This window comes from Natrix helvetica, assembly GCF_964273705.1.
Source record: "Natrix helvetica genome assembly, chromosome: Z".
Lineage (NCBI taxonomy): Eukaryota > Metazoa > Chordata > Lepidosauria > Squamata > Natricidae > Natrix > Natrix helvetica.
Genome location: NC_138554.1, coordinates 103,907,128 through 103,933,338, shown reverse-complemented (window position 1 = coordinate 103,933,338; position 26,211 = coordinate 103,907,128). Strand labels below are relative to the sequence as shown.

At 42.7% G+C, this 26,211-nt stretch overlaps 2 protein-coding genes across 7 annotated transcripts in view; one reads left to right on the top strand and one right to left on the bottom strand.

Annotated features, from left to right (window-relative positions):
• ANKMY2 (ankyrin repeat and MYND domain containing 2) overlaps positions 1–25,830 on the bottom strand; it is a 32,178-nt gene extending 6,348 nt beyond the window's left edge. The window contains exons 1-7 of one of the 2 annotated variants that reach the window (XM_081970880.1): positions 25,555–25,830; positions 13,046–13,110; positions 11,701–11,839; positions 10,829–10,927; positions 10,093–10,253; positions 7,639–7,850; positions 7,091–7,226 (exon numbers count right to left, since the gene is read on the bottom strand). In XM_081970880.1, coding sequence (XP_081827006.1) covers positions 7,091–7,226; positions 7,639–7,850; positions 10,093–10,253; positions 10,829–10,927; positions 11,701–11,839; positions 13,046–13,110; positions 25,555–25,621 — 879 coding nt within the window. In that variant the 5' untranslated portion in view covers positions 25,622–25,830. The remainder of the gene's footprint in view (positions 1–7,090; positions 7,227–7,638; positions 7,851–10,092; positions 10,254–10,828; positions 10,928–11,700; positions 11,840–13,045; positions 13,111–25,554) is intronic. The other variant, XM_081970879.1, reaches the window with a different exon arrangement.
• Positions 25,831–26,038: 208 nt separating this feature from the next.
• Positions 26,039–26,211, top strand: part of BZW2 (basic leucine zipper and W2 domains 2) — a 50,318-nt gene continuing 50,145 nt past the window's right edge. For 2 of the 5 annotated variants that reach the window (XM_081970882.1, XM_081970883.1), the window contains exon 1: positions 26,054–26,134. The gene's annotated coding sequence lies outside the window, so the exon portion shown is untranslated. Of the gene's footprint in view, positions 26,135–26,211 lie in introns of all 5 variants that reach the window. The other 3 variants (XM_081970887.1, XM_081970881.1, XM_081970884.1) reach the window with 3 other exon arrangements.

Genomic DNA, 26,211 nt, shown 5'->3' with positions numbered 1-26,211 from the left:
ATGTGGGTGTGTCTGTCTCTCACTCATTCACTTAATCACTGTGTGTGTCTCTCTCTCTCTCTGTCTATCTTTCTCTCCCCCCCTCCCCCTCTCTGTCTCTGTCTGTGTGGGTGTGTGTGTCAGTCTCTCTCTGATTCCCTCCCTCACTCCCTCTCTCTGTTCCTCTGTCTGTCTGTCTGTCTGTCTCACTCACACACACACACACACACACACTGTGGTCACCTTGTTGAGTGTTCCAATCACATTTGAAACACTCAACAACTGGCCTGCATTTATGGTATTTTGCAGCATTCTGCAGTCATAGGACCTCTGACAGAATCAGAGAGGTACTTTTAACTACCTGGCAGTGGCGTTTTGCCTTGGGGGGCTCCTCAGAACATCCCAAGACTTCGGAGGGAAGCTTACAGCCCGGAGCAGGAGCAAAGCCCCTTTCCCAACTGGCCCTTCCTCCCTCGGAACGCTTCGGAGGGAAGCTTCTGTAAAAGCCCGGGCGAGTGACAACAAGTTCCCACCGTTACGAAGTCTCCGAGGCTGTAATTTTCTGAGCTGTGCGCGTGCCTGTTTTCCACGGCGTAGAGCAGCGGCGAGATTCTGCGCGGCGAGCGATGATTCCGGGGGCCATCCGGGAAGATGAGGAACGCGAGGGGGGACCCTGCCCCCCCACTGATGGCCTCCGGAATCATCGCTCGCCGCTGCTCCACGCTGTGGAAAACAGGCCCGTGCGCACAGCTCAGAAAATTACAGCCTCGGAGACTTCGTAACGGCGGGAACTTGTTGTCACTCGCCCGGGCTTTTTCAGAAGCTTCCCTCCGAAGCGTTCCGAGGGAGGAAGGGCCAGTTGAGAAAGGGGCTTTGCTCCTGCTCCGGGCTGTAATTGCGCCTATGTTTTCCACGGCGTGGAGCAGCGGCGAGCTCTGCGCGGCCAGCGATGATTCCGGAGGCCATCAGTGGGGGGCAGGGTCCCCCCTCGCGTTCCTCGTCTTCCTGGATGGCCCCCGGAGTCATCGCTGGCCGCGCAGAGCCTCGCCGCTGCTCCACGCCGTGGAAAACATAGGCGTAATTACAGAGCTAGCTGCAGAGTCCTGACTTTTGGGGCAGCCGCCTGAGAGGAGGGAGGGGAGCGGGCGCCTGGCACACAGAAGAGCTGCATTAAAGAGTGTAAAGAGCCACATGTGGCTCGCGAGCCGCGGCTTGCCGACCACTGCTCTAGCCAATTGTACAATAAATCCCATATTTAATATGACATTAATATTGTCATATTAATTGGGTTTGTTTTTTTGGATATTTATCTAATTTCCTTTTAACTTTTGTGATATGTGTTTTTAATGTTGTACGCCACCCTGAGTCCTTTGGGAGAAGGGCGGCATATAAGTCCAATAAAACAAACGAACAATACGGGGTAGTATTCAGATTCGTCTTTCTCTTTTAGTTCTTTCGTGAGCCTATCCATCTCTGCACACTCCGGGAACATTTTTGCAATTCTCACTGGTGGAATGTGCCATCTGTAGAACATTTTGTACATGTTCTCTCTATAAGTCGTTGCCATCGTTAATTTGTAATTATTTCCCAAATTTTTTCCCATTCCGCCAATTCTATACTTTACCCAAAATTTATCGCCCATGTTATCATTGTTTCTTTCACAGTTTCTTCTTCCATTTTAAATTTTAATAAGTAGTGATATATTTTTTTAATCAATTTTTCTTCAGTTCCCTGTAAAATTTTATCCACTCTTGCGGCTCCTTATAGAATCTGTCTCTTTCCCTGTCTTTTTATACTTTGCCTGTATTTGTAAATAGGGCCACCAGCCAATAGTATCTATTCCCCCGTCTTTCAGTTCTTGCCTTGTTTTTAGCCTTTCTTGGTTGTCTAATATGTCTTTATATCTTATTATCTTGTTTATGTCCAATACGTTTGGGTATATCAGAGCTTCCATGGTGGATAGCCAGGTTGGGATTTTATTATAATGTTTTGTTTTCATTTTTAACCATGTTTGTAGTAGAGCTTTTCTAATTAAATGTTTTTGGAAATAGCTATGAATCTTGTCTTTCCTATCCCAGATAAAGGCATGCCAACCCAATTCCAAATTATAACCTTCTATTGTTAATCTTCTGTTTTTTAAATTGATCCAGTCCTTTATCCAGGTGAAAGCTGCTGCTTGATAATAAAGCTCCCAATGGGGAAGTCCGAATCCTCCTCTTTCTCTACAGTCTTGTAACAATTTTAATTTAATTCTTAGTTTTTTCCCTGACCAAATAAACTGTGCAATTAATTTATTTAAATCTATGAAAAAAAAAATTCCCTAGGCTAATCAGCACCACTTGAAATAAAAATAATTTTTTTGGTAATTTATTCATTTTAATGATGACAATTCTTCCCATTAAGGATATTCGTAGTTTCCTCCAATTTTCCAGATCTTTCTTAATTTTCTGAATCGTTTTAACATAATTATCTTCTTTAATTGTTGAGCATTTCCCTGTCAGCCAAATTCCTAAATACTTTACTTTTTTTGCTATTTGCATTCCCATGTTTTCCTCTAATTCTTGCTCTTGTTTTTTTAGTAAAATTCTTCGTAATGATCTTTGTTTTTTCTTATTAATTTTAAGTCCCGCTACCTTACCAAATTCCTCTATTTTTTGGCTTAATTTAATTCCTGATTTTAATGGATCCTCTAATATGAATACCATATTGTCCGCAAATGCCTGTGTTTTATATTCCTCTTTTAAAATTTTTAATCCCTTTATTTCTTGATTGTTTCTAATTTCTGTTAATAGAACTTCCAGTGATAGTATAAATAATAAAGGTGATAATGGACAACTCTGTCTCACTCCATTCCATATCTTAACTTCTTCTGTAGTGTCACTATATATTATTATTTTTGCTGTCTGGGCCGAATAAATTGATTCTATCATTTTTATAATTTTTTCTCATCATTTTTAACTGTGTGATTATGAAATGCCAATTCAAGTTATCAAAGGCCTTCTGGGTGTCTAAGAAGACCAATGCAACTTGTTTTCCCGGATTTTCTTCATAATACTCTATGGTATTTATAATTATCCTCATATTGTTTTTTTAATTGACGTTTTGGTAAGAAGCAGTTTTGATCTGTGCGGATAATTTCATTCAGTGACGTGCGGTGAGAGTTATGGCTGGGGAGGCTGGTGACGTCATCAGGAAGGCGGGGAATGGGACGTGTGCAGACCACATGTGCAGACCACGTGGTCTCGTTCTCCGCCTTCCTGAGTGAACATTAAGGGGACCGCGGCGTAGCATTACTTCCTCCACCGGCACCAGTCCCTTTCACCCCGCTCAAGCCTTGCCGCCTGCAGCCACCGCCCGCCCTCGCTGCTCCTTTCGTTGCTTGCCCGCCTGCCTCTAAGGCACGCCAAAGCCTCCTTCGTCCCCCCCCAGCGCGCGCCCTTTTTATTTCCCGTGACACCCCCCCCATTTCGGGAAAGCTTTCCCCATTGCCTGGGGGTTGAGGGGGGCGGCTCCTCTCCCCCCACTCCCTCCGTCCCTGCCTCTCTCCTCAGCCCCAAAGCTCCGTCCGCGCGACTCACTTCCAAGGCGATGGCTGCTCCATCCCGCTCCGGCTCTGGAAGCAACCGAAGATCAGGCTGCGTCGCTCGCTCGCTCGCCGGACTGCTTCGGCGCCATTCTGGCTACCTTCGTCCATCCGCACCCGGGAGATGCGGAAGCAGTCCGGTGGACGAGTGACCGAAGATCTCGCTGCCTCGCTCGCTGCCTCGCTCGCTCGCTCGCCGGACTGCTTCGGCGCCATTCTGGCTCCCTTCGTCCATCCGCGCCCGGGAGACGCGGAGGGAGAAATGTTGTCGGCGCCTCCAGATGACGAACCAGTCGCTTGCTTTCGTCATCGGGAGGCCGATAACATTTCTGCCTCCATGTCTCCCGGGCGCGGATGGCCGGCGAGCGAGCGAGCAAGGCAGCGAGATCTTCGGTCACTCGTCCACCGGACTGCTTCCGCATCTCCCGGGCGCGGATGGACGAAGGGAGCCAGAATGGCGCCGAAGCAGTCCGGCGAGCGAGCGAGCGAGGCAGCGAGATCTTCGGTCACTCGTCCACCGGACTGCTTCCGCATCTCCCGGGCGCGGATGGACGAAGGTAGCCAGAATGGCGCCGAAGCAGTCCGGCGAGCGAGCGAGCAAGGCAGCGAGATCTTCGGTCACTCGTCCACCGGACTGCTTCCGCGTCTCCCGGGCGCGGATGGACGAAGGGAGCCAGAATGGCGCCGAAGCAGTCCGGCGAGCGAGCGAGCGAGGCAGCGAGATCTTCGGTCACTCGTCCACCGGACTGCTTCCGCATCTCCCGGGCGTGGATGGACGAAGGTAGCCAGAATGGCGCCGAAGCAGTCCGGCGAGCGAGCGAGCGAGGCAGCGAGATCTTCGGTCACTCGTCCACCGGACTGCTTCCGCATCTCCCGGGCGCGGATGGACGAAGGTAGCCAGAATGGCGCCGAAGCAGTCCGGCGAGCGAGCGAGCGAGGCAGCGAGATCTTCGGTCACTCGTCCACCGGACTGCTTCCGCATCTCCCGGGCGCGGATGGATGAAGGTAGCCAGAATGGCGCCAAGACAGTCCGGTGGACGAGTGACCGAAGATCTCGCTGCCTCACTCGCCGGACTGCTTCGGCGCCATTCTGGCTACCTTCGTCCATCCGCGCCCGGGAGATGCGGAAGCAGTCCGGTGGACGAGTGACCGAAGATCTCGCTGCCTCGCTCGCTCGCTCGCCGGACTGCTTCGGCGCCCGGGAGACGTGGAGGCAGAAATGTTGTCGGCCTCCCGATGACGAAAGCAAGCGACTGGTTCGTCATCCGGAGGCGCCGACAACATTGCTCCCTCCGCGTCTCCCGGGCGCGGCAGGACGGATGTATATAATATTATATATAGTATATAATATTATATACTATTATTCCATGAAGAGAGGTGAGGCCCTGCCTCCCCTGCCTCTACTGACCGCACGTCACTGATTTCATTTAATATTTTTTAAATTTACTCTGCCATTATTGATGTAAAGATTTTATAATCTGCATTTAGTAAAGAAATTGGTCTGTAATTTTTTATTTGCTGGTGGTCCGAATCGTCTTTGGGTATCAATGTTATATATGCTTCCCTCCATGATTTTGGTAACTTTGCTTCTATAAGTGCTTCATTAAATAAGTCTAAAATCACTGTTTCTGTCTGCTCTTGCATGACTTTATAAAATTCTACAGGTATACGTCTGGGCCCGGTGTTTTATTATTTTTTTGTCTCTCCAATGTTTCCTTTAATTCTATCACTGTGATTTTTTTTTGTTTAGTATTTCTCTTCTCTCTTCTTCAATTTCATGTAGATTCCTTGTATTTAAGTATTGTTCGATACTGTCTTGTAATATATTTTCTTTGCTGTACAAATTCTCAAAAAATTTCTGAACTATTTTTTCCTCTTTTTTTTTAAGTGCCTGACATGCATCTACCTTAACACCAGGTATCTTGAAGATAATGATATTATTTAGGGCAGAATTTGTAAAATCTGTTCTCACTGAAAGGACTAACACAGTTTTCATTTAAGAAATCTCTACAATCTAACTAGATTGAGTAATTTTACTCTTGAGAAACCATTTAAAAAGAGAATGGAAAAGAAAAATGATATTTTCCCTACAGATCTTCAAATGTTATTTAAAATGGCTGTCTGTTGCTTAATGGTATGCACTGAATCTTAGGCCTCTAATCCAACTTGCCAAAACAAAAGGCAGGAAAGTGAAGAATTTGCCTGATGAATTTTGATTTTCGTTGGCACATCAAGCCAAAACCTCTTTCAACTAATGTTATACGTAAATTAACGGAAGCTATTATAATGGAAGATTTCTAAGAAAAGGTTGTTCAAGAAAGCAGACCCATTGATGAATAACTTGCATTCTACTGTGAAGATTTGGCTGAGACCATATAACCTGTCTATGAATCAGCACTCCTTCCGGTGCAGTGCTTGCCAATTCCATACTGCTTAATCTGGACAAACTGGAAACCAAGGACAATCGGGTATCACCAGAATAACTATGAATTCTGCTAGTCAGAACTTCTATGTTGTTTGGAAATTATTTTAAGGAAAAGGTATACAGAAGACTCATCAGCCAGTCAGTCCTAAAAGCATCCAGATGTATGTTTCTGGCAATGTCTAAATCAGGAAACAATCTGTTGGAAGGATTGAGGGTTTGGTATCCATGCTAATTCCTGGATTATGTCACTGCTGAACCAATCAGCTAAACTGCCAGAAATTTCCAAAAGGTGTTTGCCTTGTAAACATTTAGAGCAACTATATCTTTGATTACTTACTTGATATTGGCTTCTTCCTGAATTGGGCTACCAACAAGCAAGTCAGTGATCATCTTTTTTCTATTATGTATTATTAAGAAAATATATTGTGCTAAGCCTGTTGTTCTTTCTGTAGAGTGCTGCTGCCATTCTTTTCTAGACTGCTGCTTGTCACTGCCCCCTATCAGACCTGTAAGAATTTGTAAAGCATGATCCATATTTCCTCCCTATGCTAATTGGAAAGGAAAGACAAGGACAAAGCAGAATAAGCTTGGAAGCACAGTTGCTGCTTCTGTCTTTGTTGCCTGATTGTGTTCAGGTCAGTTATCCAATTGGATTAGATAACTTTTAACTGATGCACTGAAGCATCTGCTTAGATAGGTTTTTCCCCTGCAGCCAGTGCCAGATTGATTCATGTTTGTGCTAAGTGCTAGTTGTTTTGCCTCCAAATGTTTAACTAGGTGACACTAGAAGAATCCATAATACCTGGTACCTTAGGTTTTCATGACTGCTATGCAAGTCTTAGAAACTTAAAAGATCAGCAAGAGCTGAGCTAAGGCAAAATATAATTTCTGAAAAAACCACGAGGAAGTATGTACAGAACACTTTTGAGATAACCACCCAAAGAACTAAACTTGCAGAAAGTTGTGTCCCCCCAATTCCTCACATTAATTAAAATTTGGTTACAGTGAACATGTGTAAATAACACGCACTAAAATAGTATCTTATAGATTCTAAATGTTCAGTCTATTCAGAACAGACATACTGTTTATCAAGATACACTCACAATTTCAACAGGAGAAATGTTTCTCACAAGCTGCTGCAGCAAGGTAGTTTCACAGTAAGGAAATTTTCGAATAGATTCCCTGATGATCTTCTCTTGATAAACTGGAAATCCATCTCTCTCTCTGCCTTTTAACAGGCTGAAATTAAAGGTGAATACAGCTGATGTTACATATGTTGCCCATGTTTTTTCTTCCTAGTCATGCAAATGTTATATGTGTAGCATAAGATCACAACATAAAGAAAACCTGCAATGCAAATATTTAATGTACGAGTTTTGTGAGAGCAGTATATTCTTTTACTTCAAAGATGATAGGATTGGATTTTAAAGAATATACTATGTATACCCATGTAATTTTTCCTTCAGCTGTAGCTAACGTACAAAACTGAAACATAAGGCACGGTTACCTTATGGCTCAAATATGCATCCGTCCCAATGACTTAATGAGAAGCTCCAGTTTCATAGTTTAACATTAAAAGTACAAGAATCTGTACTTGTGCACAGATAATATATTGTATTGAAAAGAACCATCTACTGAAAAAATAGCATACCTTTTGATTAATCCATCCAATTTGTCTTCCCGCTCGAGGAAAAGAATACATTTTTTGAAAATGCAGCTAATGTAGTGCATTTTAATTGCAAGGACTTCATTCATTTCTCTCTGCTTCATGCACTTCTCACAGATCAGATCCAATATTTTGTAACATTTCTGCATTGCTTCAACTTCTGTCAAAAGAGGATTTTCTTTCACCAGCAACACAACCTATAGAAAATATTTATATACCCCATAAGTACTATTCCCAAAACAGATCCAATGCACAATTGACATTCTTCTGCACTCATGATTCTTGCTCAAGCTTTATGTGCTGCTCCTGGAGCAGGAGGCTCTACATGCAGGTCACTCATGCCCTGGTCATCTTTCATATATAAATTATGCATTGATATGGGACTATCTTGAAGATTATTTGGAACTAACGTTGGTGCAAAATGCAATAGCATGATGTAGTTGTGCCTGAATCTACACTTGTATGTTATCTTTCTGCTCTGTGAGTTGCACTGGTTATCAATTTGCTTCTAGGACCAATTGAAATTGCTGGCGATACCCTTTAAAGCCCTATTTGGTATGGGGTTAGCTTATTTGAGAGACATCCCCTCCCCCAGTGCCATGTACTCACATCATCAGATCTGGCAGAAGAGACTTTTTGCAGTCTGTCCACTTCAAAGTGTCCCTTGCTAATACTCAAGAGGAGAGCTTTTTTTTTTTTTGCTGCTGCTTGTGAAAGAGCATTCCTCCAATATCAGCCTGATCTCAATCTTGATGGCCTGGGGATCAGGGTGATGTGGAGCCCATAAAATGGCTGTGCTGTTCATAAATTACTTTGTTTTCCAAGTGACCGTTATCTACAATTTGCAATTGTTTTTATTTGTGTGTGAGATTGCTTTATCTTACATTCATGAATATTACAGGCTACTGAATACATTGAATAAAAAGAAAAAATGAAATAAAGTTAATTCTTTTCTGAATTAAGTGTTTATAGCAAGCATTCACAAATGCAGTTTAATAGAACTACAAATACACTCTGTGTGTATATGTATTGATATGTAAATAAAAGGGTTAAAACTGAATTACCAAAGACTACTCTTAATACTATTCATGCTAGTTTCTATTCATGTTGTACCTTTTGAGTCATAGATAAAAATAATATAAAATGTTGCCTTTATTCATCTCTTCCTCACTGTTTTTCCCTGATCTTTTTTTGCCAGTGAAATGTTTTGCTTACTTATGTTTAGTCAATAAGCACAAAGCTATATTTTTTTCCAGTGCAACTGAGCGATACATGGAGGCCATGGCCAGAAAGGTCTATGCTCATGTATGGCAGTGCAAAATTAGAAATAGAGAAGCGTCATATCTCACTTCTCAAAAATTTGAGATGCTAAGGCTACTTGGCATTGTTTCTCTGGCAATTCCAGTAACAATAGCACTTATATACTGCTTCACAGTACTTTCGGAGTGGTTTATAATGTCAGCATATTGCCCTCAACAATCTGGGTCCTCATTTTACCCACCTCAAAAGGGTGGAGAACTGAGTCAACCTTCAGTTCTGTCAAGATCAAATTCCAGGCTCTGGGAATACTGCAGTTTAACTACTGTGCCACCAGGGCTCCTTTGTATTTTGGAGATCACACTGGCCTTGTCCATGTTGATTTTCTGGAATCTTTTAAAAATTGTGTTATTGTCACTGTGTCAATGGACAAACTGCTTTCCATGTCTTGTTTATTTTCTGGTTATTGTTATTTTTTATATCCTTAGTGTTGCGTGTCAGGGCTGATGTCCTAATCATTGTTGTAACTAGTTGGAAACTTACCCTGTATCTTAACTTAAAGTGTATTATGCAATTCATCCTGATTGAAGCAAAGTAGAAATATAATAAACAATCCTATTAAAAGAATCATCTGGTACCTGTAAGCAATGTTCTAAAAAGTAAATAGACACCTTTTGCTGAAAATAAAGAATTTCAAAAGAACTGTTTCATGACTAAAATAAACTTTACCCTGACACGTACTTTCTTTTAATGTGATTTTGTTTAGCAGAAGAACACGAGTCTACCTAATCTAGAAACTTCCATATGTGTTCTGACTACAACTGTAAAAATTCCAAAACCATATGGTTTTGATAATTGTACCACTGAACTCCATCACAAAACTCAATACGTAATAAAGCTGCGAAATTGAGAAACACTGGGCTATAAAATTTTGGGACACTATAACAGAGAAAATGTGAGTTTCAAGTGGAACATACTTTATATACATATAGTATCATGTGAAAATTAAGACACCAAAGACACTGCAAAAAGTACTGGACTATACAGTAATAAAAATCTTATATATGAAATCAGTCTTAAGATACAAATTAGGTAAGTCACATTTCATTTTTGCAGGTCCAATTAGCTGGCAACTTTGCAGGTCCAATTAGCTGGCAACTAACAAATAAGAGCATATTGTACCTTAACAGGATGCAAATTAGTAGTTGTAATGATCTTATGCAGCGGTCCAGCTAGCTTAATTGGAAGCTTGGGTTCTTTATCCAGTCCTTGTGGTTTTGTGTAGTAGTTTAGCTTTTCACGTGGAAAGAAATTGTTGATAACTGTTACACAATCATGCTGACCTAGAGATAGAAAATGATTTCCCTTTATGAAGTGAAAGTAAATGATTAATTCACAATTAAAACTGATGATTTGGTGATGAAGCTTAGATTGCTGAAAAAAATACTGAGGAAGACATTAAAAATAATTTTAGTAATAACTGATAAGATTCCAATCAACTCTTCTCTACAGAAAATCTAGGATCTAAAATATTCATTTTTGACATATAATTTAAAATCATTTCCATTTTTCAGGCCAGTGTTGTTTTTAGTAAAATGTGCTGTATCAATCCAATCTAAAAAGTATAATCATACAAAGATTTAATATTTCTAGAAATATCTCACAACTTTATATCAAAGTACCACAGATTCAGAAATAAAATGATGTATGGGCATATTAGGCTAAAACGAAGAATGCTTTTTCTACCAAAATATTTTACACTTTTTAAACGATTTAATTTAACACATGATGCAAATCAAGCTCCATTCTTTAACAGAAAATGCAGAAGATATCTTAAATATTTAGACAAGCAGAAGAGTAGATTATAAATCTAATAAATAAATGAAAAATAGATAGACAAGACATCTTTTGTCCTTACCCACAAAAGCAGCCATCTGAGCTGCAGTTCTCCCCACAGAATTGACGACATCAATCTCTGCTCCAGCCTCTAACACCATCCGGGTTATTTCTTTGTTGCCTAAATGAAGAAACTTTAGACTTTTTAAAGATGTTTTCACAAACTGTAGATGAAATAGGTTTCCCTCTGATAGATATTAAAACTAACCATTCTACTAACAAGGAAGAAATCAAACACTTGGTTTTCTAACATAATCAATTACACAGGTTCAAATTCTTTTCTTTTCCAACTGTACCTTCAGTTGGAAGTACTTGCAGGGATAGAACATAGCCATTTTTCTTTTCAAAGATGAAACAAGTATCAACAAACTACCTTTAACTCTTGCTTTCTAGAACCTTAATTGGCTGCTATTCACTCTCCCATCCACCATTATTATTCTTATGATGCCAAAGACTTGATTTTGCATGTTCTCCAATTAGGAGAAAAAGAAAAGGACACTGCACCAAATAGCATCCAAATATATGGGTGAGAAAGCAGTCAGTTCTGTGGACATGATTAAGACCCATCACTCAATTATTTATATTAAATCAAGCTACAAAGTCTTATATCAAATTAAAATGCCCCATCCCGCTGATTTCCTCAAATTCTGTTACCACCTAGTCTTTTCTATCACCACAACTCAAATAAAAAGAAAATATAACTTGAAAAATATATGCCTCATTAAGATATTGTGTCATCAGATCGAATTGAAGATGACCATTTTTATACATTTATAGAGAACAAAATCTTCCTATCAAAATCTTTTCTAAGGGACTCCTCTGTAGTCCCTCAGAAAAGAACAAGTTTTTTCTTCTTTAAGTAAATAAGAAATTAAAAAAGAGAACACTATTTACCTGAGAGCCCAGCAAACATTAAGGCAGTATATCCATATTCATGATTGTTGCAGTTTACATCAGCTCCATGTTGCATCAATAGTCTGCATATATCAGTTTTACCTTTATATGCTGCATGCATTAGAGGAGTCATTCCATGCTAATGAGAGAAGGTATAAATGCAAGTTCCATTTGTTTTCTAGTTAATATGGTAATACCATAGCAAGATTTATGTTAGGTGGACTAGCAAAAAAGTATTAATTGTTAGAATCCTAAAGGTAAAAATGTGGCGAACCCCTGACCCAATAAAAATGCAGGTGAGCGGTATAACAATATATTTATCTTGTTATAGCTTAACAAAAACATTTTAACTCCATTGCCTTAATATAACCAAGTTGTTAAAAGACAAGATTTTTTCTTCTATTTTTAAATTCATGATTGCTATTTTTATTCCCTTTTAGAAATTTATGTAACACTTGATTTAGCATGTCTCATTATTTTTAATTTTATTGCAAATGTCTGAGATTTTTAATGGGAAGCACTAGTATGGATAAATAAATAGAACATAAGCTTCAGAGTGCCAACAAAGTTGACCCATCATTCAGGAAAGAATGTTTAACTATGGGATGGTAATACTTTCCTCAAACTTCAATAAATACTGATAAGAAAATGTGTACCTAAAATCAGATCCAAATTTGAATCAGAAGGCAGGTGTGGTTTACTAGAATGACTTGCCTTTAGCAGAACATGGCCACTGGATGAATTAAATCAAATTCTCTGGGGTCTGATGAGCACAGAAGCATTAAATATGGGAGAATATGATAATTTCATTTTCAAGTAATCTGAAAATATGAATTGAAAATAAATATACAGCTTTATTTAAGTATACATATTTGTAATTAAAGCCAGGTTGAAGAGCCATTTGGACTTTATAGCTTGGAAAGGTAGAAGCTTTAAAAATGATTTCAGAAGATGATTAACATTAATAATATCTTTAAAAGAATGAATATCTTTAAAAGAATGAATGCATTGGAAGTCACATTGTAATCTTTTTATGGCTACAAATTGAGAGCTTATTTTGAATAAACATGTATAGGATCACATTTGAAAGATGATATTTGTTTTCAATAAAATATTAAAATATTAAAACCACACATTTCCACCTCATCTAACTACTTTACTATCATTTGAATTGCTTAATGCTACTACTCATCTTAAAGTAATCATTCTTACTAAAGTTTAAATGCAATTCATAGTTTGCTAATTCCTGAATCTTACATTTGTGGCGAAAATTCTTGTTAGGTTTTATTTGGCTTAAAGAAACCCATCAGTTTCAGATCAAAAATGTAATTCTGCCAAATGTTACCTCATCTAAACAATTCACACGGACGGTCTTGCTGCCAAGGAGTCGTGAAGCTTCTTCGTTGTTTCCTAGAGGGAAAAAGTTTATGAGAAGGAATTTAAAAAAAATGGGTATTACATTTGTATCCTGCATTCTTTCCAAATAGTTTAACGTATTTATATATATATTTTCAAGTCTCCATAAATGTTATAAAGTATTTACATTCACAATTCATATATAATTATTTGATCCATTTGGTATGCAAACAACTTATTAAGTGCTAGGTTTCTCTGTGCACAAAAGTATAAAGTGGCATTTGCTTATAAGAACAGGTTTGTCTGAAAATAATGATGCAAAAGAATCTAATAACGCTTACTAAGAAGAATCCCCTACTGAAGGGAATTCTAATTCTGAATAAGAATTTTAATTTCCCATTCTGTTCCTATAGAGAGAAAAATTAAAGCATATAATCTAAATATTGATAATATTAAAAAAATTGTATCAAGCCATTTCATAGTACCATGAAAAAAATCAAGATTAAAAAAAACCTTCAGTTGATTTTGAGGGATGAAGGGGATTTTTTAATTTCACCAATATTTCTTAATTCTATATATTATACAAATAAAAATAATAGATGAATTAGTGCCACTTCTCAATTTTATGTATTACTGTTAATTTTATTTAGCTGAGCTATACCAAGAAAAACAGAATAGTTAAATACAGTCCTCGACTTATAATAGTTTATTTAGTCATCATTCATTTCATTTCATTTATTCGATTTATAAACCGCCCCCTCTCCCCGAGGGGACTAGTGGGGAGGGGAATTTAGTGACCATCTGAAGTTACAATGACACTGGAAAAAGTGATTTACGACCATTTTTCACACTTACAACTTTGCAGCATCCCCATGGTCATGTGATCAAAATTCAGATGCTTGGCAACTGACTCTTATTTATGACAGTTGCAATGTTCTAGGGTAGTGGTGGGCAACCTTTTTTTTCAACTGAGCCAAATCTCGCCAAAACCATGATTGAAATTTATTTTGAGAGCCACATTTTTAAAACCGAAAATACATAGGATGGTACACTGTTTTTAGTTTCAATGAACTCTGGCATTTGAAGCACGCAAGTCTTAAAGCTGTCAAGTTACAAGATCCTTGCATCCCTAACCCTTTAGGAAAAAAAAACCCAGGGGTCTTCAAACCTGACAGCTTTAAGACTTGTGGACTTCAACTCCCAGAATTCCTCCTCCAGTCATGTTGGCTCAGGAACTCTGGCACTGAAGCATGCAAGTCTTAAAGCTGTCAAGTTGCAAGACCCTTGCACCCCTAACCCTTTAGAAAAAAAACCCAGGGTCTTCAAACCTGACAGCTTGAAGACTTGTGGACTTCAACTCCCAGAATTCTGAGAATTGAAGTCCACCAAGGGCATCAATCATATTAGCCCAGGGATCTGCAAAATTGGCTCTTAAGACTGGTGGACTTCAACTCCCAGAATTCTGAGAGTTGAAGTCCACCAAGGGCATCAATCATATTAGCCCAGGCAGGGATCTGCAAAATTGGCTCTTAAGACTGGTGGACTTCAACTTCCAGAATTCTGAGAATTGAAGTCCACCAGTCTTAAAACAGCCAACTTTGCAGATCTCTGTGTTAGCCCAAAACCTGGCGCTGGGCGGGCCTTGCTCCCCCATTGGTGAAGCCCCAGGAAGCGAGGAGGGAGAAAAAGAGACGGAGGCAAGGAGCTTCTCCCCCCCCCCCCCCGCAAAAATCTTATCAGGGAGCCGGCAGGCAGTAGCAAATTAGCCGATCACGCGGCGTGATCGGCTAATTTGCTACTGCCCGCCCGGCTCCCCGGTTAGATTTTTGCTGGGAGGAGGCGGGGGGAAGCTCCTTAGCCTCCGTTTCTTTTTCTGCCTCCTCGCTTCTCGTCCCCGCCCGACTTCAGGATCCTCCCTAATCATTGTGGGTCGAAAAGAAAAAAGGGAAAGAGGTGCTTGTTTTAAAGTGCCCGAGAGGAGGGAGGGGAGCGGGCGCCCGGCACACAGAAGAGCCACATTAAAGTGTGTAAAGAGCCGCATGTGTCTCACGAGCCGCGGCTTGCCGACCACTGTTCTAGGGTGATGTGATCGCCTTTTGCGGCTTTCCGACAAGGAAAGGCAATGGGTAAGCCAGATTCACTTCGCAGCCATGTTACTCACTTTATATAACTGTAGTGATTCACTTAACAAATGTGGCAAGAAAGTTCGTAAAATGCGGCAAAATGCACTTAACAACATGTAGCAATAGAAACTTTGGGCTCAATTGTGGTTTGTAAGTCAAAGACTTTCTGTAGTTGATAACTGAAATAGTTGAAAGCAAAGACATGAAGTCAAACATCTAACATGAGTTGCCAAAGTTCACATTTGGAGCTAAAAATACCATAATTCTGGCAGCAAGCATTCTTTTCTTGGGAAGATATTCTACTTTTCATCATTACTTAAAAATACCCTCTATTATATCAACTCAATTGCCATATTTGGAAAGGCCAATAAAAGAAGATCCTCAGATTATATTTTTTCAGTGTGAAGATGGCACAAAATAATCATGCTTCCTAATATAAGGGAATGTTATGGCTGAAGATTCTGAACCATTTTTGAAGGCAGGCCCCTGCAGTTTCAATATTTCAAATGGGATGTTTCTATTTGAGAGCATAATTATTATAAGACTTCTGCCCCAGTAGAGTCATTGTTGGAAGCATCAATCTAACCTGATAGATGATACACCATTTTAATCTCTAAGATTAACAATGAATTTAGAAGACTCAAAATATGAATCTAAACCTTAGGAGCATTAAGAAAAATACAGTCCAATGTACCGTGTTTCCCCGAAAATACGACATGTCCTGAAACTAAGGCCATGCCAGATTTTTGCAGTGGGCAAAAATATAAACCCTCCCCCTAAAATAAGCCCTAATGATGGTTTAGCCAGAACAGAGGGCAGCCCTTCCCTTTCCTGGTCACCTCAGGGCTTCTTGACCCCTTAATTGGATCAGTTGGGCTGCTCCATTCACAAAACAGCTGATTCGCGGGTGCCGCTCAGGCCTCTACCTACAGCAAATGCCGGTCACTTTTGCAGCCAATCGCTGCTGCAAAAGAAGCCGGAGCCCAAGCAACACAACCCAAATGCCTCATGCCCTCCTTGCCTAACGGTTACTGTCACAGCTCGTAATTCCGTCCACAGAACAGGAAAAGAAGGCATTAAAATCCATACTCTTGGGACATCGGAAGAAGCCCTGTGAAGAGATGCTGCTGCCGAAGTGCAGGAAATCCCCCCCCCCACCTGCAAATCGTCCTTTCAAAGAGGAGTTTCACCAGGATGAAGATGACACAAATGCCGCCTTCAGCCACCTCTTCATCCTGGTGAAACTCCGTTTTGAAAGGACGATCTGCAGGTTGGGGGGAGGGGAGAGATTTCCTGCACTTCGGCAGCAGCGTCTCCTCGCAGGGCTTCTTCCGATGTCCCAAGAGTATGGATTTTAATGCCTACAGGAGGTAGGAGCTTCTCACCTGCATATTCACATTGAAGGCTCGAAAAGGGGCGTTTTTGCGAACGGCTTGAAAATGGGGAGGGAGATATTCCTGCCTCTCCCCCCGGTTCTGAAGGTCAGCACAGACTGAGAACAGGATACATAAGAGACGAAATCCCCCCTCCCCATTTTCAATAGGTTTGAAAAACGCCACATTCCAAGCCTTTACATTATCCAGGATTGCAGGATTGAAGGCATGCGGGAGGGAAGATTTTGTCAGTCTGTGACCTTCAGAACAGGGGGAAAGGCAGGAATATCCCCCTCCATACTTTCAAACGGTTTGCAAAAACGTTCCATTTCGAGCCTTCAGCATATTGCAGGATTGAAGGCTCAGAATGAGGCATTTTTGCGAACGGCTTGAAAATGGGGAGGGGAGATTTTCCTTCCTCTTACCCTGTTCTGAAGCTCAGCACATAGGATAAGAGGCAAAATCCCCCCCACCCTTTTCCAGGCAATCGTTCTTTCCTTGGGATTTCAGCGCATCCCCCAAATGCTCTATCCGAAGCCTTCTCTGCGTCTGTGTAGAGCTCCCAAGGAAAGGATGGTGTGTGGGTGGGTGTGAAAGAGGTCCCTAACCCGCCTCCCTGGCAAGGTAGCCACATCCCTCTACTAACCTGCTTTCCTGCTCCATTCTCCATTGCCAAGTGCAGGGCAAGAAAAGTAGTTTGTTAGTTTACTTCCAACTTCGCGAGATTTTTTTTTTTTTTTTTTTGCGAGAACTTGGAAGGTATTTTCTGGTATTTTTTTTACCATAGGCACACAGTCTACTTTTCTTGTCCTGCACGTGAAATGGAGAATGAAGCAGGAAAGCAAGTTAGGGAAGGGATGTGGCTACCTTGGAGGGGGAGGGTGTGTGTGTGTTCGTTCGTTCTGCCAGGAAGAGCTCCCCCCCTCCCGTGAGGCCAGAGCAGCACAGTCAGCTTTCCGCGGCCAGCAAGCAGGACAGGCGAAGTCCAGGATGCAAGGAGAACTTGGGTCATTGTGGCCACAGGCAAGCAAATGGTGGAATGGAGAGTGTGGGGCTGGTGGGCTTGCTGCTTCCTGCACCTGAAAAATAATAAGCCCTCCTAAGGCCATATTTCATGGGTCAAAAAAATATAAGACCCTGTCGTATTTTCGGGGAAACACGGTACTTGCAGGAAACCTGATTAGAAAGACTGAAGTAGACATACCATGTTCTACAAAGCAGCCACCTGTTCAGCTTAATGCAATTTTGAACATGCAGTTAGCAAGCACATTGTTTGAAACTCATTATGTGAATGAACTAAAGGTAGTATGAACTGGCTGTCACATAGTAATTATAAAAACAGAATATATTATTATAAAAAATATAGAAGGAACACAATCTGTCACCACCAGTCCATCTGTTAATTGCAAGTGAGAATAATAAAGAGGGAATTTACGTTTTTCAATCCTTTATCTGCCAATATCTTTTTTGTAGTGAGATTTTTGTGGTGACATTAACAAGACAACCAACTGGAGTTATAGGATGTGAGATGTGAAGACTTATTGTTGGGAAGGCAAGCAATAAGGTGGGACATAGAAAGCCACTCTTAGGGAAAGTAGTCTTCATGTTTTATACCAATTTGACCCTGGCGCACACCTTCAATGGTGTGAATTCCTGCCACTGCTGCCACTAGATAGATCAGCTTGGAATAAAGCTTGTTTCATCCAGGTCTGAGTAACAAGTAAGAATGATAGATTGGGATGTATCACTGAAACCTGGATAGTGTTGGGAGCTGAGTGGTGAATGTGGCCTTTAGGTTTAAAATGGGACTCCATTGTATAGTAGTTTCACCGTCTGAGCTTCTTAATGTTTTGGCCAAACTGCTAATGGACTTCTCAGATTTATGCTACAGTCTGCTTTCCCTGGGTGAAGAATTGCAGACAGTTCAAGAATTCATGGCCCTGATCAGAATCCTGAAGGAACAATTTACTGCAAAAGTCACGTGTTACAACATATCTGGATTTTTGTCTCAAGATAGCAGCAGTGACATTTGGAGGTAGGGGATATTAGCAATCATTTGTCATGTAAGATCACTTTTTAACAGAGTTATTTGTAATAATTCCCATTGTAGAAAGGAAAGATTAATTTGACTGGTCTGTTCCAGACACCTGATGGATTTTGATGAATTTCAGAAGGAATTTGAGATGTTCCTGAAATCTGTTGTCTAGTTTGATTAAGTTTTTACCCATACTTTGAATAGAGGAATGCCAGGAGATGAAATAGCAAAAGAGACACTTTATTTATTTATTAATCCATTTTATATGCCGCACCCTCTCCACCAAGGGACTCGGGGCGGCGTACAATTTACTACATAACAAATAAATAACAAGGAGGAGATATACAAAAAGCATTATACAACACATAATAAATAAATAATCAATTAATTAAAAACAGCAAAAAGCAATTAAAAAACAATTAAAACACCCAAAGTCAAACCTAATTTAAAATTTTATCCAGAGGGATTAGAATAGCTATAATTCAGGCCAGGCCGGCTAGTTGGAACAGGTGGGTCTTGAGTTTCGTGCGGAAGGAGCGGAGATCGGTTGTTGTCCTGATGTCGGGGGGGAGGTCATTCCAGAGGGCTGGGCCCATCACAGAGAAGGCCCTGCCCCTCGGCGCCGCCCTCTGGCATTGCTTGGTGGACGGCACCCAGAGAAGTCCCTCCCTGTGAGAGCGAATTGGTCGCAGGGATGTATGGGGCAGGATACGATCCCGCAAATAGCTAGGTCCTGTGCCATGGAGCGCTTTAAAGATAGTAATCAAAACCTTGAAACGCACCCGAAAGACTACAGGGAGCCAGTGCAGCTCGCGCAGGAGAGGTGTCACATGGGAGTACCTCGTACTCCCCATCACTGCCCGCGCGGCCACATTCTGGACCAACTGCAGTCCTCGGGTGCATCTCAAGGGAAGCCCCATGTAAAGAGCATTGCAGTAATCCAGACGAGACGTCACCAGCGCATGAGTGACTGTGCGAAGGGCATCCCGGTCCAATAGGGGGCGCAATTGGCGCACCAGGTGAACCTGGTGGAACGCCCCCCTCGCCACGGCTGCCACATGGTCATCCATAGACAGCCGGGCATGTAAGAGGACACCCAAGTTGCACGCCCATTCCACGGGGGCCAGTTGGTTGCCCCCAATGGCCAGCGATGGGGTCAGCTGGTTGAACCGAGAGGCCGGTAGCCACAGCCACTCCGTCTTGGAGGGGTTGAGTTTAAGTCTGTTGTCTCCCATCCATACCCGTACGGCTTCCAGACACCGGGACATCACATCAACGGCCTCGTTGGGGTGGTTCGGGGTGGAAATGTACAGCTGAGTATCATCAGCGTACAGATGGTATCCCACCCCAAAACCATGGATGATCTCACCCAGCGGTTTCATATATGTGTTGAACAGGAGAGGCGAGAGGACTGACCCCTGTGGCACCCCACAAGTGAGTGGCCTCAGGGTCGACCGCTGCTCCCCTGCCAACACACATTGCGTCCGGTTGGAGAGGTAGGAGCAGAACCACCGTAAAACGGTGCCCCTTACTCCCAGCCCCTCCAGCCGGCGCAATAGGATACCATGGTCGATGGTATCGAAAGCCGCTGAGAGGTCTAACAGAACCAGGATAGAGGAACAACTCCTATCCTTGGCTCTCCAGAGATCATCAACCAACGCGACTAAGGCCGTCTCCGTGCTGTGCCCGGGTCGGAAACCGGACTGGCGCGGGTCTAGATAGTCATTTTCCTCCAGGTGGCGTGGGAACTGCGTAGCCACCACTGTCTCCACAACCTTCGCTAAAAAGGGAAGGTTGGAGACCGGACAATAATTAGCTAGCTCAGTTGGGTCCAGCGAAGGCTTCTTGAGTAAGGGCCTCACAACCGCCTCTTTCAAGGCGGCTGGTAGGAACCCCTCACTCAACGAAGCGTTCACCATTCCCAAGAGCCAGCCTCGTGTGACCTCCCAGGATGCCAGTACAAGCCAGGAGGGACATGGGTCCAATAAACATGTGGTGGCTCGCAGTCGCCCACGCAACCTGTCCAAATCATCGGGGGCAACAGAGTCAAACTCCTCCCAGAATGGTCTCTCAAGACTGGCCTCGGACGTCTCCCCTGGAACACTGAGGGAGATCCATTCCCTCCGGATCTGAGCAATTTTATCCTGCAGATATTCCCCAAATTCCTCTGCCCTGCCCTGCAGAGGGGCTTCCCGCGGCCTCTGTGATAGAAGAGAGCGGGTCACCCGAAACAGGGCGGTTATCTGCGGATGCAATGAGAGTGGCACAATATCGGCGTTTGGCCACCCTCAATGCCACAAGGTATGTCCTTAAGTAGGCTCTTACCTGTGTTCGGTCAGATTCGGAACGCGAAGATCTCCATCTGCTCTCTAGGCGTCTCTTATGGCGTTTCATCACCCTCAGCTCCTCGGTAAACCAAGGGGCCAGGGTGGTTCTTTGCCGTAGGAGAGGCTGCAAAGGCGCAACCCGGACTAGGGCCCGGCGGCCGCACTATTCCATGCGGCCACCAGGTCCTCCGTCCGGGAGCGGGTCAGGTCGACAGGAAGTGGCCCAAGCTCCGTCTGGAACCTTTCTGGTTCCATCAGGCGCCTGGGGCGGAACCATCTCGGACATTTTGGTTCCGCCTCCCCGCGGTGGGGGGTAGTACCAGGGAAGTCAAGCCGGAGAAGTGAGTGATCTGACCATGACAGGGGTGTGATGGCTAAATCCCCTATTCCCAAATCACTCGCCCACTGGCCAGAGACAAAAACAAAATCCAGAGTGTGACCTCCCTCGTGTGTGGGGCCCTGAATTACTTGAGTCAGGTCCATGGCTGTCATGGAAGCCATGAACTCCCGAACCGCCTCGGATGCTTCTCCCATCGACGGCAAGTTGAAATCCCCCATAACTAACAGTCTGGGGGTCTCAACTGCCATCTCTGCGATCAGCTCGAGGAGTTCGGGCAGGGCCGCTGATGTATAGCGAGGAAGCCACAAGGAGCTAATTCAACTAAGCATGATTAAAGGTAATTTATTTTTTCTCATAAGAGTGGCAATAACTATTTTTCTGTTCTTATTATACTTGCAAATAGGAAGCCAGTTGCCCTATTCAACGTACACGACTCCTTCCTAGATAAAAATGGCCAGTGAAACAAACATAAGGACTATTTAAGATATCTTCTGGATACAACTGCTTGGATGCCCTTGAAAACCTATGGAGTTAACTGAGGCATATCTGGCTTAATTTTCTGACAATTGTTTGAATCTTTTGGTCTTCAAGAATTGGAGAGTCCTGGAAGCTATGGATGTGGCTTCTTGTGTATTATACCTAAATTTCTTCTAGTAGATCAAAGCTTCGATTGGGTCTAGGCCAGTGGTAGTCAACCTTTTTCTACCTACCGCCCACTAATGGATCTTTCTTGATGGAAAAATTTCCTTACCGCCCACCAGTTTTGTCCTTCGACTTCTCCTCCTCCTCCTTTCCCCACAACCCCACTCCCTTCTAGCAGTGATGATGTTACCTAGTTTGGTAATGAAATGTGTGTAAGAAAACCACCAAGCTCAGAAAGCAGCAAGGATCTCACTATCCCCCACCTCCTCTTTCTCCCTTTCTTTCTCCTTTCTGTCTTTTCTGCTCCCCCCCCCCAAGCTCAGAAAGCAGCAAGGATCCCACTATCCCCCACCTCCTCTTTCTCCCTCTTTCTCCTTTTTGTCTTTTCTGCTCCTTCCCCCCCCCCCAAGCTCAGAAAGCAGCAAGAATCCCACTATCCCCCACCTCCTCTTTCTCCCTTTCTTTCTCCTTTTTGTCTTTTCTGCTCCTTCCCCCCCACCCCCAAGCTCAGAAAGCAGCAAGGATCCCACTATCCCCCACCTCCTCTTTCTCCCTTTCTTTTTCTTTTTTGTCTTTTCTGCTCCTCCCCCCCACCCCCTTCTAGCACTTCACCAGCTCAGGCGCGACCAGAGAAGTTTCTCTTCTCAGAAATGTCTTCAGTAGAGCGGTGAGCGCAGGCAAGCGCCGTCCCATCGCCAGGGAAACAGTGAGGTGAATCGCGTGGTTGCTCAGATCACACGGGCGCAGCCCGACGGGAGAAGTTTCTCTTCTCAGAAATGTCTTCTCGGGCTGCGCCCGTGTGATCTGAGCAACCACGTGATTCACCTCACTCACTGTTTCCCTGGCGATGGGATGGCGCTTGCCTGCGCTCCACCAGCTCAGGCGTGACTGGAGAAGTTTCCTCCCCTTCCTCTTCCCACGTGTTTGCTTGTGCACGCGCTTGCGCTCGCCTGCCCACTCGCACAAAAGGAGGTTTTAACCTCCAAAATCCCCACCGCCCACCTGGAATCCCAAAACGCCCACTAGTGGGCGGTAGGGACCAGGTTGACGATCCATGGTCTAGGCAATGGTAATCCTACTGGTTTTAAAAGAGGCAGTGGTTCATCTCCATCTTAAGAAATGTTGGATCCAATGGTGTGTTACAATTGTTGTTATATCTCTAAACTTTTCCTTTTTTAGGGAAGGCTATTGAGAAAGTGATCAAATGGTAGACTCAGAGGGCTCTGGAAGAAACAGACTACCTGGAACTTTTTCATTTGGGTTTCAGACAAGGATATAATACCAAAACCACATTGATCATACTTGATCATCTCTGGCAGAACTGGAATAAGTATAAGTATAATCTTTATTGTCATTGTACTTAAATACAACAAAATTGGTTTTAACCTCACTGGTGCAAAATTATAACAGAAACGAAAAAAGGAAGAAAAAGAAAAAAAACTAGTGTGTGCATGGAGTGATTGTGGTTGTATTTAAAAGTCTCACAGCCCCAGGGTAGAAACTATCTTTAAACCCGTTTTTTTCGGCTGGCTATACTTTGATGTCTTCTTCCTGATGGTAGATGTGCAAAGAGACATTGACCAGGGTATGAATCATCTCTGAGTATCTTCCTCACTCTGCTAAAGCAGCAAGATCTGGCAATGTCATCCAGTGGTGTCAGAGGGCAACCAATGGTTTCTTCTATTCAATGGAATAGAGTTAATGCAGTCATTCTGCATCAACTCAATCAATGGCCTTTAATGAAATCAATCACAATTTTTTTTCAATCAACATAGAGGATTGAGACTAGAGAATGAGATCTCGTTGTAGTTCTCTTTATTTATCAGACTAATATACTTGCCTATCTTAGAAAGATGACTGGGGAGTGTTCAATGTTTAATAAAGACTCAAAATTAACCTTAAGGTAAGATGGGTAGCCTATAAATTTTATATATAAATAAAATAAACATATTAAAGCAGTTAAAAATAGATACAAATAAATATTGTTATAAATAAATACAAAATAAAAACTTATGGGAGAACACACTAACACCCTACATAAAGTGCAATTTTCCTGTGTGTCCCCAGAGATTTCCAAAATGTCAGTAGAGTCGTGACTAATCTTACCTCAATGGAATAATGTTCCAAAGAGTGGGTGCCATGAAAGAAAAGGCCCAACTCCTGTGATCCATCAGATGAAACTGATAACAGATGAAACTAACAACATACTTCTCTTCCTGAGAGGCTGGTTACAGTTGGCATGGTGGAGAAATTTACATCTAGCCATAGTTCCCAGAATTCCTCATGTCTCAATTCTCCCCCTGCTCATATATAATATCTACATGAAGCTGTTAGGCAAGGTCATTTGTCAGTATGCGGTTTGTCTATCTTACTCATCTATGCAATTCCTGTTTCTCAGATATACAATACACAATTCTAACCTTGATAAACCAAACTTTTTTCTATGCTGTTAAGTTCCTTTCTCAGTTTCTGAAGCTGGATGGAGAAGAATAGATTTTGACTTAATCCTAGAATGACTGAGTGGCTTTAGTTTTAGGACAGTCCTCCATGTCGGGGAATTTTCCATCAATAATTCAGGATGGATTGGCACTTCCTGACATGAATCTTGCTTGTATCTTGGAAGTTCTCCTGGACTCTTTTGGACTTTCTCAAAAAGCAGGTGGCAGCTGTGGCTAGCAGTATCTTTGCACAAATCTATCTTGTGTGCTCACCATGTTTGTACCTGGATTGGGAAACTTTGTTCACAGTCATTCATTCCTGGTTCACTTTCTGTTTGGACTATTGCTACTGCACATGGACTCTCTTTGATGGCGACTCAGAATCTACAACTGCTCCATAATAAGATTTGACAAAGCAGACATTTCCAGACCTCTACTATGATATCAAATGGGATGCAGAAAGTGTACCTTCTCTTTTACAAGTCTTGCACTATGGAACAACATTATCCTCAAATTTAGGTGGCTCTGATGGCCTTTTGTAAAATGAAAAATCTGGATTTTTTCCCCATTTAATATTGGGCAGTTCTGTAATGGTTAAGAGGGACTAGCTTTGAATGTTTTGTTTTTTATTTTCTTGTTCTTAGCCCAATACTAACCCAATTTAATAATTTAAAAGTATATGTTATACTTTTATTTAGATCTCTGCATTAATCAGATTGCTGTTTCTTTGCTTTGACCACAGCAGTTCAGCTTTCTTAAATTACAGCAAAATATTCCCCTGAAAGCAAGCATTAGCTAGCCTGGTTAGAAAAGTTTAGGAAAATTAAAATAAGAATGGACTCTCCTATTAAATGTCCTTTAACACCAGGAAGATCACTAAAGGTCATACATGACCAGGCCTAGATTTAATGGCACCTGAATAGCGAGCAAGCACTGCTCAATACACAATACACGGACAGATCTGAACTAGAACCTCTCCATTGATCTGCTGTATTATTCTCATCATCTCTTATTTGAACAAACTGCACCTTGTGGAATCCTACTCTCACGATCGGAAAACAACCCGCTTTAAGAGCCACCGGGCCTAATAACGAGGTTTGCCTATCGATTTTTCGCAGCCACCAAAAATAGCTGCCTCCAGCTATTTGCAGTCTGGGCCTGAACAAGGAAGCAACCCAGCGAATGCAAATTGAGATAGCAGAGCGTTGCAAACCACTCACCGCGGCTGATGACTTCAAGCAATGCTGTCTCCTCCTCGTTCAAGTCACCTCTCTTTGGAAGCGCCATCGCCTATTTTATGTGTATTCTTCCTTTTTTTCTCTTTCCCCTCCCTGCCAACAGTCATAAAATGGAGCACGTTCGCACTGGAAACCGCTGCCGATCAGCTGGGGCAACTCCGAAGCTTCCTCGGAGCGCTTTACGAGAGCCTTTCCGCGCGCGCTCCAACCTCGTGGCTTGTACCACCTTGTCGCCGGGGAGAGGGGAGGTTTAAACGCAGGCTGACATGCAGAGGGTAATAATGCATCTCTTTACGGCAACTGAGAGGCTTGCTCGGCCACGCATAGGTATGCGAGGAACAAAGTAAAAGTAGCGATTTAGAATATACTAAAATGGGCAACCCGTCCTGACTGTGATCAATCACCCCCTCTATGGTTAAAATGGTGCTGCCTAGAAGTGAAGTAGGCGGAACTCAGGCTGCTTTTAGGTGTCAACGTGCTCGCCCTTCACTTTTCCATTGTGTGCGGACGCGCTTGTCTTGTGTCTTGCTCCTCCTTAGACAGAGCCTCTTCCTCGGCAGAGGTAAGTGAATGTTGGGTTGTAGGGAACTGACGCCTTGAGCAAGAAAAGGGCAGAAGGCGAAGAGGAGGGGAAACTGA